The 15702-nt window shown below is 34.7% G+C and overlaps 1 protein-coding gene across 2 annotated transcripts in view; it reads left to right on the top strand.

The window, feature by feature from the left end:
* The window catches only part of ASZ1 (ankyrin repeat, SAM and basic leucine zipper domain containing 1), a 76591-nt gene that overhangs the window by 49823 nt on the left and 11066 nt on the right, over positions 1 to 15702 (top strand). For both annotated transcript variants that reach the window (XM_086396787.1, XM_086396788.1), the window contains exons 5-10: positions 8626 to 8737; positions 9255 to 9389; positions 10716 to 10840; positions 12697 to 12772; positions 14065 to 14121; positions 15276 to 15385. In XM_086396787.1, coding sequence (XP_086252913.1) covers positions 8626 to 8737; positions 9255 to 9389; positions 10716 to 10840; positions 12697 to 12772; positions 14065 to 14121; positions 15276 to 15385 — 615 coding nt within the window. The remainder of the gene's footprint in view (positions 1 to 8625; positions 8738 to 9254; positions 9390 to 10715; positions 10841 to 12696; positions 12773 to 14064; positions 14122 to 15275; positions 15386 to 15702) is intronic.

Raw genomic sequence — 15702 nt, 5'->3', positions numbered from 1 at the left:
AATTATTAGAGAAATGCAAGTCAGGATTACACTGAGCTCTCACGCTGGTCAGAATGGCCATCATTAAAAAGTCTGCAAATAACAAATGCCAGAGAGGATGTGGGGAAAACTTACATTCCCTCCTACACTGTTGGTGGAAATGTAAGTTGGTACAGCCACTGTGGAAAACAGTATGGAGGTTCCTCAGAAAATTAAAAATAGAATTACCATATGAACCAACAAGTTTACTCCTTATATCCATATATATATATCCAAACAAAACTCTAGTCCAAAAAGATACATGCACCCCTGTGTTCATAGCAGCACTATTCACAGTAGCCAAAACATGGAAACAGCATAAAGGTCCATCAACAGATGAACGGATAAAGAAGATGTGGTGCATATATACAATGGAATTCTACTTAGCCATAAGAATGAAATAATGCTATTTGTAGTAATATGAATGCAACTAGAGATTATCATATTAAGTGAAACATGTCAGAAAAACAAATACCATATGTTATCACTTCTCTGTGGAATCTGAAGTGTGACACAAATGAACCTATCTGTGAAACAAACAAGAATCACAAATGTAGAGAATAGATTGGTGGTTGCAAAGCGAGTGGGGTAGGAGAAGAATAAAAAAAAATGCAAGAGGACTGCTTTGGCTGTCCAGTGGGTAAGACCCTACACTTCCAGTGCAGGACACACTGGCTCAATACCTGGTCAAGGAACTAAGATCCCATGTGATACAGTCAAAAAAAATGCAGGGCCATGTGGTATGGCCAAAAAAATGCAGAGCTCCAATCTCATGCCAGAGTAATTTCATATGCCTCAAAATATTTAAAAATTAAAAAATACAAAGTCTCACAAATGCTTAATAAAATTACTAGATGAAAATGTGGATGAATATATGTGGGACTGGCAATGGTCTTTATAAACATGACACAGGATATCTGGAAACTTGGCTACCAGAACATCATTCTCTTCCTCTTTTTTTTTTTTTTTAATACAACCACCAATCTTCACAAAATAATTTTAATACTTTGTGCCTGAGCTAGCAGCATCTTGCACTGTGACATTCCTATACATACATAATAAGCATTTTATCCAAGTACAAATGTTAAAAGCAGCGTAACTTAAGCAATTGTCTATACAAAGGTAAATAGACACTGTAGGTTATTTTTTTCTTGAATCATTTTTGCTGCATAGTAAATTGCAATTACATGTCAGTATAATCTTACTGATCTATAGAATACACTTTGAACTGTGAGGTATGGCAACTCCCTATGAGAGAGAGCTAACATGTAAACCTGAATATTTTGAGTGTTTTTTTTTTTTTTTTAGCTGCCATGGATGGGTAAGACAAAAAAAATCCAGCATTCAAAGACCCTAGCAACTTATTTTTCTAATAAATAAAAAAAAATAAAATCTTTTAGTCATTTTCAGCTATTTCCTATCATTTTCTTATTGGAGCACTGATGAATGGACAAAAATATTGAGGTGAAGCTAAGTCTGTTATGGAATTATGGATTAAACAGTTATTTGAAAAAAAAAATCCGCCAGGTAACTGCTCATTTACTTTACATCAAGTTGAGATTTTGATATATATCTCTATATATGCATCCCAACTTTATAATTCAAGATTGCAGTTAAATACTTCTAAATTCACTTAAATTACCATGGTAATAAGACAATTAGAAACCTTATATTTTCTTTAAAAGGACATGCTTAACATTTTCTGACATTACTTCTAAACTCAGATGAAGCACAAAATCCTCCCAAAACAAATATACTGTTCTGAAAGTTAAGTGGTTGAAAGTTGGTAGCAAAAGCTATCATGGTTTAACATTTCCACCAGAGTAGATACAAATAAACAAAGGTAACTGCTCTTTATACATCTGATATGAAATTAACACAGACCAATGGACTGAAATTACAAGGTAAGAATACTGCCATTCTAGTTGAATATTTTCAATATTTAAGTTTCATACTTTCAAAATGGACAATAAAGCAGTTCTCCTATGTTCTGATGTGATATCATTTTAAATTCTGTGCCCAGATTAATATTTAATGCTTATAATTGGGTGCTGAGTCACTCATATATTATTCAAATATTCTATAAAATAAATCATGATTGGTTAAATGTACTATAATTAGCTATCACAAAACATCAAAGGAAATAGAGGAATTATAGAAACGGAACCAAATAAAAAGAATAGGAAGAGCTACCAGAAGAACCAGTTGAACACTGGATGGAAGAATATACTCAAAACAAACTTGCAGTGTTCTTATATGAAAGAAAAGTTAAACTTTTTGTCCATATTAATTTGTCCTCAAGAAAATGAAGTCCCTTTTTCTAGTGTCTGTGAGAGTCTTTACAGTGCTGGGCAGGCACTTTAGTGACAACATAAAAATTACAGTGATTAAAAGTGGAAAATTACCAAATATAATTCAATAACCAAACCTGTATCCTTGGCCAGACTATTAGAGAAGATATGTATATTTTAAGAAATTAATTTAGAAAATCTTAACTGTCTCATTTTTAAAATCTAAATGGACTATTATGAAGATTCTTTTAAGCAGTTTTTGTGGAAGGAGCATCATAGATTATTAGTTTGCAAAAGAGATCTTTGCTGACCTACCCAATAGTAATCTATATACAGGGAAGCTGTGTTATCTGGCACTTTACCAACTGGAATTTCTGAACACTCAATGCAAATCTTGACTATACTAGACCACCACACCCAATGATATAACACACCAATCATACAACAGAATACAAGACCTCAAGGGACTGACAATATGCTGTTTTTAGGGTGGTAAAATAGGGGAAGGGAAGAGGAATCAGAAGAAAACCACCTGGGTCAACAGAATTAACGCTTAATTAACAAAGCAGTTTTGATTCACTTCCACTCTCCTGTTATGCTGGATAAAAAAACTTACTATATTATTTCACCTTAGGGAGGAAAGCAAAGTAGGTAAGTTGGTATAATAGGTTACTTTATGGGGTACCTCTTAGTACCAAAGGAAGGTATGGAAATCACTCTCATCAGTAAAGCACCTCAAGAGAGGACTGAGAAAAATGAAATACAAAGGAGTTTCATTCGTGCTACCCTAAATCATCAACTATAAAAAGTTAAAACACTCCTCTCCTCCCCAACATCATACTTAAAGTAGTAAAAATGTTTTTTTAAGAACAGTTTTTATATGTATAAATAAAAACATGGAGAACCTAGGATCCATAAAGTGACTTTGCTAATGCAAATTATGGGGGAAATTTGGATTAACTCAGTGTAAAGAAAGAACTGATTACAACACTAATTTGTATACACTGAAGTCTTCCACAATCACTTTTCTACAAAAAATGCATCCTCAAAGAAAAGTTACTGTCTGAGCCAGAACAATCTCTTCCTCTTTGTTCTGAACTCCAAACTGTGCCTTTCCCAAGCTTTGGGCTGATAAGACTGTAAGGGAGCCGGGTCTGATAAGGACTCAGGCTTGTGTTCCTATCCCTGCAAAACATACAGTGGCATCAGACTTCTTATGAGCACAGCTGAAAACTAGAAAATGAAATCACATTTTCACTTAGATCAAGGTATGCAGCCTAAAGATCTTATTCTCAACCAAGCTGTGCCTCTCGGGGTAGAAAAAAAGATTGTCGAAGATATGCAGGAACTCGGAAAATACATTACCTAAGCATCCTACCTGAGGAAAATGCCTGAAAAAAGACTAGCCAAACCAAAAAGAACCAGAGACCTCATGAAGGCGGAGGATAAAGAGAAAGCATTGAAGAGGGATGAATTTTGGTAAATGTGTATTAGACTGGGAATGTGAATTGTGAGTGCTAAATAAGGATTCTGGAAATGGCAAGACAAAATGCAAGCCAAATTCTAATAATTAGATTATGCCAACAGATTGTAAGAGCTATAGTTTGCAGTGAGTTGGGGGATACCCAGGAGAAGAAAGGGAATGAAGAGTATTCAGGAGGCTTTATTCTGTTTGAATACAAGTAGGGAGAATGTGTCCTGGTGGAGGAGGAAACTATAATCTCATTAGGAGAAACAAGTCTCATCTTGCTTACCTATAAGAGAGTGTTTTACTAGGGTAATGTTTAACGGCGTTTTAAAAAAAGGAAAAGCAGAATCAGATTTTCAAGGGGAGAAATGTAGTGAATGGTGGTTTTGTTGCACCAACAAAACAGAAGAATATTGTCGGATATATCAGTCATTATGCTAAATGAGGATGGACTGAATTTTTCAACTGAATATTGGCTTAAAAACAAAAGATGGCTAAATGCTATTACAAGAAAATTAGAAGAAAATGGGTATGAAATATCCCATTACAGGTGGAGGTAAACCCATGGAAATCAGGATTATCAATACCAGATATTACTAATATTATATACAATAAACAATAAATTTTATACTATAGTAAAAAAAAGATCAATGAAAATATAACAAACACAGACCTGTGCACACTATACTACATGACTGCTAAATCCATAAATTGAAACCTATTAAAGTAGATCAAAATACAATGATAGCAGGAAATTTGAGTATTTATCTCATTACACAAATCTAATATATGTAAATTGAGTAAGGATATAGATGAGCTGACTAACACAGTAGACATGAGATGATGTAATAGATAAGAAGAAAACTCTGCCTGTATTAAATGTACACATGAAACACAACAGAGAAGCAGACCTTTATACTAGTTACCGAATGGTCTGCAGGGTGGTGGATATAGAGACAAGTCAGGACCATCATGGGTTTCCCTTGTGGCTCAGCTGGTAAAGAATCCACCTGCAATGCGGGAGACCTGAGTTCAATCCCTGGGTTGGGAAGATCCCCTGGAGAAGGGAAAGGCTACCCACTCCAGTATTCTGGCCTGGAGATGTCAATGGACTGTATAGTCCATGGGGTCACAACCAGTCAGACACAACTGAGTAACTTTCACTTTCACACTTTCAGGATCGTTAGCCTCAAAGAACTGATATTCTGGTTGAGAAAACAGAATTGAACAAATGCTGACATGAAAGGTGACCTGATTTAAATAAGCACAGAGTGCTATAAGAACATAGAGGAGAGTAGGGTTGCTATCTAAGATGAGGCAGATCATCAAAAAATTGGGGTGCATGCTGGCTTCTAAGATTAACCCCAGAGGTAGATTATGAATACATTTGTTGAAAAGCAAAAGGACATTTCGACCAGTAGTGCTCTGGAAATAGGCAGAGGAGAAAGACGAATTCATGCCTGCAGAACAACTGAAGTATTTTACTGGGATGGAATAGGATGACAGGTACTGAAAGGTAGAGAGGTAGACAGGGGACTTATGAAGATCCTCATAGGTGTAACCCTGAAAACTTCAAACTGAATTTATTTGATGAGGTTTACAAATGTAGAGGAAAGATTGGAAGGAGGCCAGTTGTTATTCTTTTGCATGCAGTAATCCATGTAAGAAGTGATGAGGACTTGAAGACAAGGAAGGAGGCAAGTGTAAAGTACAGGTACAAATGATGGGAAGGAGGTAAAACTGGCAGGAAAGTTGGGTTAGCTCCGAGGACCTGAGGAGTCATAGATAAATTCATTCAGGCTTCTGGGTTGGGTCATGCTTGACCTGTGATGCTGTTCATGGAGATAGGTAATAACAGAGAGTACTTTGTGTTGGAGGGAAGATGGAGACTTCAGATTTAGGTATATGTTGGTTTTGAGTTTTGTTGGGAAATGACAGATATGATCTGGAGCACAAGAGTAAAGCCTGGGCTAGAGATACAGATTCAGCAGCCACCAGTGCATTAACAATAGTCATGAGAGTAGGTGAGACCATACAGGTATGTTGTTTAGGTAGTGAAAAGGGAAGAATATTGAGGACAGCAGCCTCTTGAAATACCTACCTTTAAATGCTAGAAAAATAAAAGGAGTCCAAGTAACTGCTGACTTTTGCCAAAGCAGTTATGTATTGGAAGGAGCGGGAAGTAAAGAATTCTTTATATTAAATCTCAGGAAATAAATAAGATGGAAATTAATATTGAAAGTAAAGTTATCAGTAGCACAAATAGTTATCATGTCATTTGATCAAACCAGTTAAAAGTTTTATAACTTCCCTGAGGAGTTTATAATAAGACCATTTATAAGTTCAAAAGAGTTTGTAAGATCGAAGACTTAACTTAGATTTCATTAATCTATGACAGGCAGGAAACAATAGATGTTAGAAGTTTCTGTAGATATAAAACCACTGTAAGAATTGTTCTGTCCCCTCTCAAAATTGTCATGCAACAATATTGATAGTATCAGTAACTCTAATAACTTTCAGAAGCTAAGTAACACACTGAAATATTGAATATTGAAGCTGACACTCCAATACTTTGGCCACATGATGGGAAGAGCTAACTCACTGCAAAAGACCCTCATGCTGGGGAAAATTGAGGGCAAGAGGAGAAGGGGGCAACAGAGGATGAGATGGTTGGCTGGCATCACTGACTGAATGGACATGAGTTTGAGCAAACTCGGGGATAGTGATGGACAGAAAAGCCTGGGGTGCTGCAATTTGTGGGGTCGTAAAGGGTTGGACACGACTTAGCAACTGAACAACAAATACACTTTCTAGATAATCTAGACTCCATTATAGGAGTTTGCTATCCCATTCAGTAAATTCAACTTAGAAATTAGAAATCAATGAAGCTTTATTATTAACACATATTCCGTAATGATCTGAAGCATCTTAGTCTGCAAACTATACTAGTCTAGTAGTTTTATTATGTAGGATGACATAAGCATTTATAAAAGCCATTTTATGTCTCTCTGAATTTACAGACTGAAAATTACACCCCTGCTGTTTTCTAAGATTCTATTACAAGAAAAATTGATATTTAAAAGAACCTCAATTTTCAAAACAATTTCATACAGATTCAGAAAATTCCAATAATAAGTTTCAAGCAGATAGGACACTCAGACTTTCATGTTACCTTCCCTGGAAAAGATGAAGGAGTGTGCAGTATGAAGGTCAAGGGAAAGGTAGAAGGAACAGCATTTGCACAGTCTCTGAAAGGGGAAGAACTTGGCATCTTCAAAAAGAGTACGTGGCCAGAACAGAAGCATGGAGAGCAGTTATGAGGCTACTGCAAAAATACAAATCAGAGAAATAAAAGTGATAGCATGGACTGCTTACAGTGGCTAACAAGTTGATGAGACATGGTTAGATTCAAAATATGATAGTAAAATAGGGAACAGGACCTTCTGATGATGTGTATATGGAGTGCTGGAGAAAAGTCATGAATGATGCTTAGTTTTAGGCTGAGTTATTTGGTTAATGGAAGCTCTGGGAAATAGGGAACCTTGGAAGGAGCAGATTTGAGCTGTTGTCAGGAAGGTGGGAAGAGAAGCATCAAGCGGTCTGATTTAGACTTAGGAAAGAATTTGAATAACCAGTTTACTCAAACAAGCTCATTCTACTGTATATATTCTCCCTATTTGCTTAAGCTATCCAGAAAGTCACACTTCACTTTGTCAAGATTGTCTACTAACGCCCCTATGTAGGAGAAATTCAAGGTAGAGGAGGCAGTGCTTGACAAACTACCTTAGCATGTAATTCTAATAAAAAGTTGAAATTGTAACATACTAGGAAATAGAAGGAACAGATAAATGCGTGAAACTTTCCGTGTAAAGACATTGGTGTGAAGTGACCAGACTCAGGATATACCTTATGTCAACAAATCTTACAGAGAAATATTGTTTATATGTAGTACATGTAATATGAGTAATCAAGACAGACTTCCTTAATGAGATCAAAACTGAGAATTGTAAAATTATTTAATTTATTGTTCTTTTGTGAAGGTCTTTGTATATAGGTCAGATATTTGTGATGACTCAGGAAGATTGAGGCCAGAATCCTAGATCTCCTTTAAAACAGACTGTGCTACTAAGTTCAACCCAAGTAGAACTAATAGAACCTTTCTGGTATCCTTTGTAATTAGGTTCAGAAGCTGAATGACTTCTAGGAGTCGAGGGGTTGAATCTCTAATTTGAGGAAATGATTCACTAGAGGGAAACCACTGTGTTCTCCCAGAACATAGTCTCAGAGTCTGGCAAAACTGTTGGACTGATGTCTTTCTTTATTAAAGTAAGCCTCAGGGTAAAAGTCTCTCAGTCCTAAAGTAGAATTATTAACACATTAAGAAGTAAGAGATTTAAACTTATATTTTTACTAAATAAAATAAAGTTTTTAAAGTGTAATAAGCATTTAAAATGAGCAATTTTGAGAACACAGGGTCGGCGGGGGGCTTGTTTGTGTCGTTCATCACTATTTTCCAGCATAAGCGTAGTGAGGTACTCTGATATTTTTATATGTGAATAGGTAAATTAATGAAGCCTCATATTAAAAAGTATGGGCTCATTTAGTGATTTTTAAAGACATTTCTTCACTAGAGGGTGCTGTGTAAGCATGCAATACTTTTAAGAGTGTAATCTCCTTCATATTTTATTTATTTGCTGGTAAATTGGATTTTTAGATTTTTTTCCCCCTGCTTTGTGAAAAGCTTTCCCATTTCTTTGCTCTAAGAACAGCACTGATGTTCTGTCCAGCCTTTGAAGAACTGTTAAGGGCAGCGCTGACACAGTTGTCTCTTTTCTTCCTCCTCCTCAGGAGACTTATGACACCAATCATGTACGCTGCACGTGATGGCCACCCTCAGGTTGTTGCTCTCCTTGTTGCTCATGGAGCAGAAGTGAATACCCAGGACGAGAACGGCTATACTGTGAGAACCTTTTTATCTCTAGGACATTGATATCTTACTATCAGTAGTTGGCAGAAAGGTTTTAAGAAGTAAAAATTACAGAAGGGCTGGGATGTAATTGCTGTTCAGTAAAGAAAAGCAACAGTTTCAGTGAGAAAAAAGAAATTATCTGCCTTTGTTGGCACCCTTGACAAAATGTAACACACAGCAGAGCCTGGATTCTGTTAGACTACAAATAGAATTCCTTTTTATAGAAAACAGTTCTCTGATTGGCAGATAAATCGTTTTACTCTGTAACTTCACTTGACCGAATAAGACATTATTTGGTTTTACAAAATCAGTGAACACTGGCAGTCTGCTTTGCGATTACAACATTGGAAATATGTTTACATTATATTGTGAAATGATAAGATTGCATCATTCCATTAATTAACCATGTTCACTTTTTTATTGTGCCATAAATACTGTTGAGACATTTTCTTCTCTGTGTCATATATACTCCCTCTCTTTAAACAATCTTTTTTTCCCCCACTTACAGGCTTTAACATGGGCAGCACGTCAGGGTCATAAAAATGTAGTTTTGAAGTTGCTTGAACTTGGAGCTAATAAAATGATACAAACCAAAGATGGAAAGACACCAAGTGAAATTGCAAAAAGAAATAAACATCTAGAGGTATCCTGTTATTTAGCTAATTTTTCTTAGTTTACATTATTGTTTGTAAAACTTTGGTATGATTTTGTTAGAACTCACTAATAATAATTTATCTATTATTAAATGTTTCAGTATGTAATTTTTTCTCAGCTAGGTAATGAAAACTTCAGTTTACTAGAGTATTTATCTTTTTACTAAATAAGAGGCATTTATAATGTGGTAATTTAAAAGCTATATAAAGGGATAATAAAGTCTTATCTGGCCCTAGAAATAAAATTGTTAACAGACTATTTAAACATTTCCAACTGATTTTCAAAAATTAATTAATTTTCAAAAATTAGTGTATTGACATGGCTAGTAAAATTTCAAAATTTGCATATGTAAACTATTGTTTTTAATTTTAATTAACACATATTAGACAATTTAAAAATTAAATCCTTTGAACTACATTTACTCCTATACATTTGACAAGGTATATAGTAAAGTAATAACATGTGGGTATATGATTTACTGTCATTCAGATAATAAAGTCAATAGTAAATATTTGCCATACATTAAATAATTTTATTGATATAAACTTTTGGTCTAAATATGAAAGCTTTCAGCCAAAGGTCTGTAATTTCTAAGCAAGGATCAAATATAGTACAACTCTAAATCTAAGTTATATAGTTCAAGATCTTCTAAAACTGAGTTTCTGATTTTAGAAGCTTATGACATTCCAAAGTTTCCACCATACAGTAATCAGACCATGTCATTTTTATTGCATGTAAAATAACTTCCTCTATTTTAAAGCAGCCTATAAACATGCCTATCATTTTATAATCATATCTACATTTCCAATATTATTCTGGTGTAAGTGCTAATCACTGAAGCCCTGTGAGACTTTAAAAAGAAATTTACAGTTTTTCTCCTAAGCTTTCAAAATTTGAAAACTTTTCATTAATATACTGCATTACTAAATTTAGGGTGGATGATACTGAATTTGACATAGTAAGAAATCTATGAATATCAAAGATTATTTTGAGTCATAAATTGTTTCCTGAAGTGAGATTTGATTTTGTATCTTGACTGATTATGTGACTTAACCTTAACTTACTAAAAAGTTAGAACTAAGAAGTTTTCAAAAACTAAGGAATTTCACATCTCTTTAAGGTGTACAGTTGAGGTTTATGTACCTTAGTCATGCTTCTTACTTTCTTTCTGTTTAATAATGTATTTAAAATACTACCTGAGTACTTAGTCTTTCTGACTTAACTTACCAAAATGGAATTTTTAGTTTTGTTTTATATTTTGTTGAAAATATTATTAATTACTATCTTGCTTTAATTGTTATTATAACTTTTTCAGATCTTCAATTTTCTTTCCTTGACTTTAAATCCTTTGGAAGGAAGGCTTCACCAGCTAACTAAAGAAGAGTCTATTTGTAAACTATTGAGAACAGATTCTGATAAAGAAAAAGATCACATATTTAGGTAACAGCATGTTTTTGTTCAATACCTATAAATGAGTAAAAATTGTGTGTTTTTATTATAGTAAAGTGATGATATTTGAAATGTACAATATTTTAAACTTTTACAAGTATTTTAAAATACTGCTTAGAAATGTATGAATTTTAAGTGTTTGGTTCTCCAGAATTTTAGAAAAGTTTTATATATATATATGTATTAACAGTAAAGAGAATTATTTTTTACTTTAAATAAAATATCAACAATACAGTTTATTTCTAAAAGGTTCTAAGGTTATAGTTTTGTTAGTGTTCAAACTAGATTGCACTTTGCTTTCTAATTCTTTACAGCAGATTTCTGATTTTATAAGCTAAAAATAAAAATACTTTTCCCCCCTCCCCGAACACAGTTGTTCAATACATGGCACAACATTATTCTCTACTTACCTACATTTAAAAATTGTTAGTGAATTGTTAGTGAATTTTTACTTCCTGAAATTAAAGAGATTTTCATGTCCAGAGCTCTTATAAAGAATAGTTTCCCCGTGAACATCCCCAACAGGGGTTGGGGATCCTGACCATCCCCCTTGGAAAGTCTGTATTCACGGTTCCTCCACATCTGCATTTCCACATCCATGAATTCACATCCATGACTGTATGCTACTGTAGTATTTACTATTGAAAAAGATCCATGTATAAGTGGACCTGCACAGTCCAAACCATGTTGTTTCAGGGTTCATTGTATAAATACTGGCAAATATTTTCCTTCTTAGGGAAGATGAGTTTCATTTTACTATCACCATTTTCTGTTTACTTAAATCTTCATTCAAGAAACATTTCTTATTCCTTTGTATAATATAGATCAAATTTGCAAATATAGGCATATTTCAGAGATATGGGTGTACAGTTCCAGACTACCACAATAAAGCAAATATCATAATAAAGTGAATTACACAGATTTACAAGTCATATTTACACTGTACTGTAGCCCAGGTGGCACTAGTGGTAAAGAATCCACCTCCCAATGCAGGAGATCTAAGAGATATGGGTTCAGTCCCTGGGTTGGGAAGATGCCCTGGAGGAAGGGAGGGCATGGCACGGCAGCCCACTCTAGTATTCTTGCCTGGAGAATTCCATGGACGGGAAGCCTGGCAGGCTACAGTCCATAGGGTTGCAAAGAGTTGGACACGACTGAAGCGACTTAGCACACATGCACATAGTCTATTAAAGTGTGCAGTAGCACTCTGTCTACAAAAACAATGTGAAAAAAGTGAAAGTGTTAGTCACTCAGTGGTGTCTGACTCTTTGTGACCCTGTGGACCGTAGCCTGCTAGGCTCCTTGGTCCATGGAATTCTCCAGATAGAAATACTGGAGTGGGTAGCCATTCCCTGACCCAGGGGTTGAACCCGGGTTTCCTGCATTGCCGGCAGATTCTTTACCATCTGAGCTACCAGGGCCCCACAAAAACAATGTACACGTATTAATTTCAAATGCTTCATTTCTAAAAAATGGTAACCATCATCCGAGCCTTCAGCGAGCTGTAATAGCAATACCAAAGATCACCATAACAAACATAATAATAATGAGAAAGTTTGAAACATTTCATGTATTACAAAGTGTGACACAGATACACAAAATGAGCAAATGCCATTGAAGAAATGGCACTAATAGACTTGATTGACAGGGTTGCCACAAACCTTCAGTTTATAAAAAACAAATGTTTGCAAGTAAAGCAATAAAGTAAAACACAATAAAACAAGGTATACCTGTATATTCTACATGGACTCAATCATTCTTATTCTCTTTTGTACATTAAAATATATATTTATTATTTGTACACTTATAGTCTGTTCTGAAATTGACATTGCTATAACTGTGTATAGTTCATATACAGCATTTGGAGATCTGGAAATATTTTTACATGGTCTTGGACTTGAACATATGACAGATTTATTGAAGGTAAGATTTTGTATGAACTACAATGAACTGTGTATGCATGTTTAGTTATTAACATAACATTAAATTAATATAACATTAATTCATAAGCATGCTTATAAAAGAGTGACAGATGCACTTTTCTCCATAACTTATAGTACATCCCATTTTAAACTTGAAAGCATTTTGAAAATGTATTATAAAAATTTACAGAAATTAGAATCAGGCTCTTACCCACTGCTCGTAGCTTTGCAGAACTCCATGTACATCTGTGCCCTTAGTGTGTTTTTGCAATTGCCGATCTTCCTGTATAGAATATTAGGAGCAGCAGGATTTTAAACCAAACAAACCTGGTATGGGATTCTTGCTCTAATGATTATTAACTGAAATGTGTTACTTAAATCTCTTTTTTTCCCATAAGAATGGTAATACCTAGTGTAGGAGTGTCATAGATATTAAAGTAGATCATATGACAAGCACTGTTGGAGGTATTTTAAGCCTGCGTTATGGAGTTTGCGTCAATGACAGTTCTCAGCCATTTAGCTGATGCTGCAGCAGTAAAGCACTGTTTTAGATAGGCTCTCCCTAGGAATATGCACATTCGATTAGGTTGATTGTTTAGAATTGGGTTTCATTGTACATCTTGAAACTTCCTATTTGAGAATTATTTAATAAAACTAAATTATTGATTGTTAAATCTTATACAATTATAAATTTAGACTACTTATAATACATCAGATCAGATCAGATCAGTCGCTCAGTTGTGTCCGACTCTTTGCGACCCCATGAGTCGCAGCACGCCAGGCCTCCCTGTCCATCATCAACTCCCAGAGTTCACTGAGACTCACATCCGTGGAGTCAGTGATGCCATCCAGCCATCTCATCCTCTGTCGTCCCCTTCTCCTCTTGCCCCCAATCCCTCCCAGCACCAGAGTCCTTTCCAGTGAGTCAGCTCTTCGCATGAGGTGGCCAAAGTACTGGAGTTTCAGCTTTAGCATCATTCCTTCCAAAGAAATCCCAGGGCTGATCTCTTTCAGAAATAGAGCTATTTATATAAGCAAGTAAAAGTTGTAACAGTTTTTTTACTCTGGAAAACTAGCTGTATGTATGCTTTTTAGGTCATTATACATATTATTACACTTACTACTATCTACCCAGTAATATAGCTGTACACCTGCATATGCTGTCTCCTCTAGAAAGTTGAAAGTTGTTTGGGAGGGTAACATATACCTGACTTACTTATGTGTATACTTGCCTACTTCCCCTTCCACTATTTCATTTATATTGAAGGTGGCATTTTTTTTCCTTTCCTACAGGAAAGGGAAATAACTTTAAGACATCTTTTGACCATGAGGAAAGATGAGCTTGCAAAGGTTAGTATCAATTTCAAAAACTCCAGACATTAATATTTTGGATCCTTGTCATTTTATATTTTAAAAATCTTACAGCTGTAGACTGTGAGTTATCTTTTGCTAGGTTCCTCATTAGATATGCTTATGGATAACCATATCTAAAATTTTCTATTATAGTATTAATTTGCCTCAATATTTGAAGACTTAAAGTTGGTATTTTTTTCCTTCATATTAGTTAAGACATCTCAACTAAAACTGGTGCTATGTTTCTAAATATGAAATAGATTTATAAAACTATATAAAACAGATTACTCAGAGATAAGAGGTGATTTTTTAATACATGGGGACATAAAAATATATTGTTCAAATATTGCCTTTTGCTAGGTTCTCAAATGATCAGTTATTTTGCCATCAAGTATTATTAGTAACAATTTGAAAATAGCTGTGGGAAACATCAAAGATACTTTAATACATAGGATAATAAAAAGGAATGATCTCCCTGTATGAACACATTGAAAACTTGAAATCTTCAGCATCACTGAAAATCAAACCAACTACATAGCTAAGATCCAGCATAGGAAATTTAGTTAATACTAAAGGTAGAACACAGGCAAAAGGAAGACTTAATTCTCACTTAATCACTGATAATATTTAGTAGGAAAAATTATTTTAGTATGATTTTCTGGAAAGTTTATATTGTATATTAAAATCTAGTCATTTGTTTTAGAATCCATCACATTGTTATGTAATGTAAAAAATTGTAGTCACTATGTATCTAAATATTTTAATGATGTAACTTTGTCAGTCCAATTACAAGCAAATTTGTATATTTTTCAGTATGATTTTTTTCAATATGCATTTTTTTTCAAGATGAGAATTAATCAGGTAGATCTTGTTCAGTAATTTCAAATTTTATACAAGTATGACTACCTTGGGGCTTCCCTTGTGGCTCAGCTGGTTAAAGATTCCTCCTGCAATGCTGGAGACCTGGGTTTGATCCCTAAGTTGGGAAGATCCCCTGGAGAAGGGAAAGGCTACCCACTCCAGTATACTGGCCTGGAGAATTCCATGGACTGTATAGTCCATGGGGTCGCAAAGAGTCGGACTCAACTGAGCAACTTTCACTTCACTTCTTCATGACTACCTTACTGCACCTTGAAATCATTTCTGCTTAGAATGGAATTACCAGTAGAGATCAGCAGAAAATTATGGCTGCCCTTAAAGAACTGGAAGTAGAAGAGATAAAATTTGGAGAATTACCTGAAGTCGCAAAGTTGGAAATCAGGTAAAGTTAACTTATTGGTTTACATTAATACTGTTTAGAACCACCTTTCCTTTTCAGTTGAATTTTGATAATGTCTGAGTTATTTTACTTGATACCATCATTTTTCCAGAGATATGGGTAGTTCATTTTGCTGTATACTGTGTTCTGAGATAGAAAGTACTTTACAAGGCAGGTTTTACCAATACCAAGAAGCAAAACAGTGCATTTTCTTAATTCACATAGAAACATTTTTGTTTTATTTTTTCATTGCAGTTTGTTAAACAAGCTATTTAAAAGATCTTGCAGTTTTCATGGTATAGCTCCTACTCTCTTTAAAT

Source organism: Bos grunniens, chromosome 4 (genome assembly GCF_055505025.1).
Source record: "Bos grunniens cultivar Pamir isolate PY7600 chromosome 4, Bosgru_T2T1.0, whole genome shotgun sequence".
Classification (NCBI taxonomy): domain Eukaryota; kingdom Metazoa; phylum Chordata; class Mammalia; order Artiodactyla; family Bovidae; genus Bos; species Bos grunniens.
Note: the sequence above shows the minus strand (reverse complement) of the source record. Positions and strands in the feature narration are given on the sequence as shown.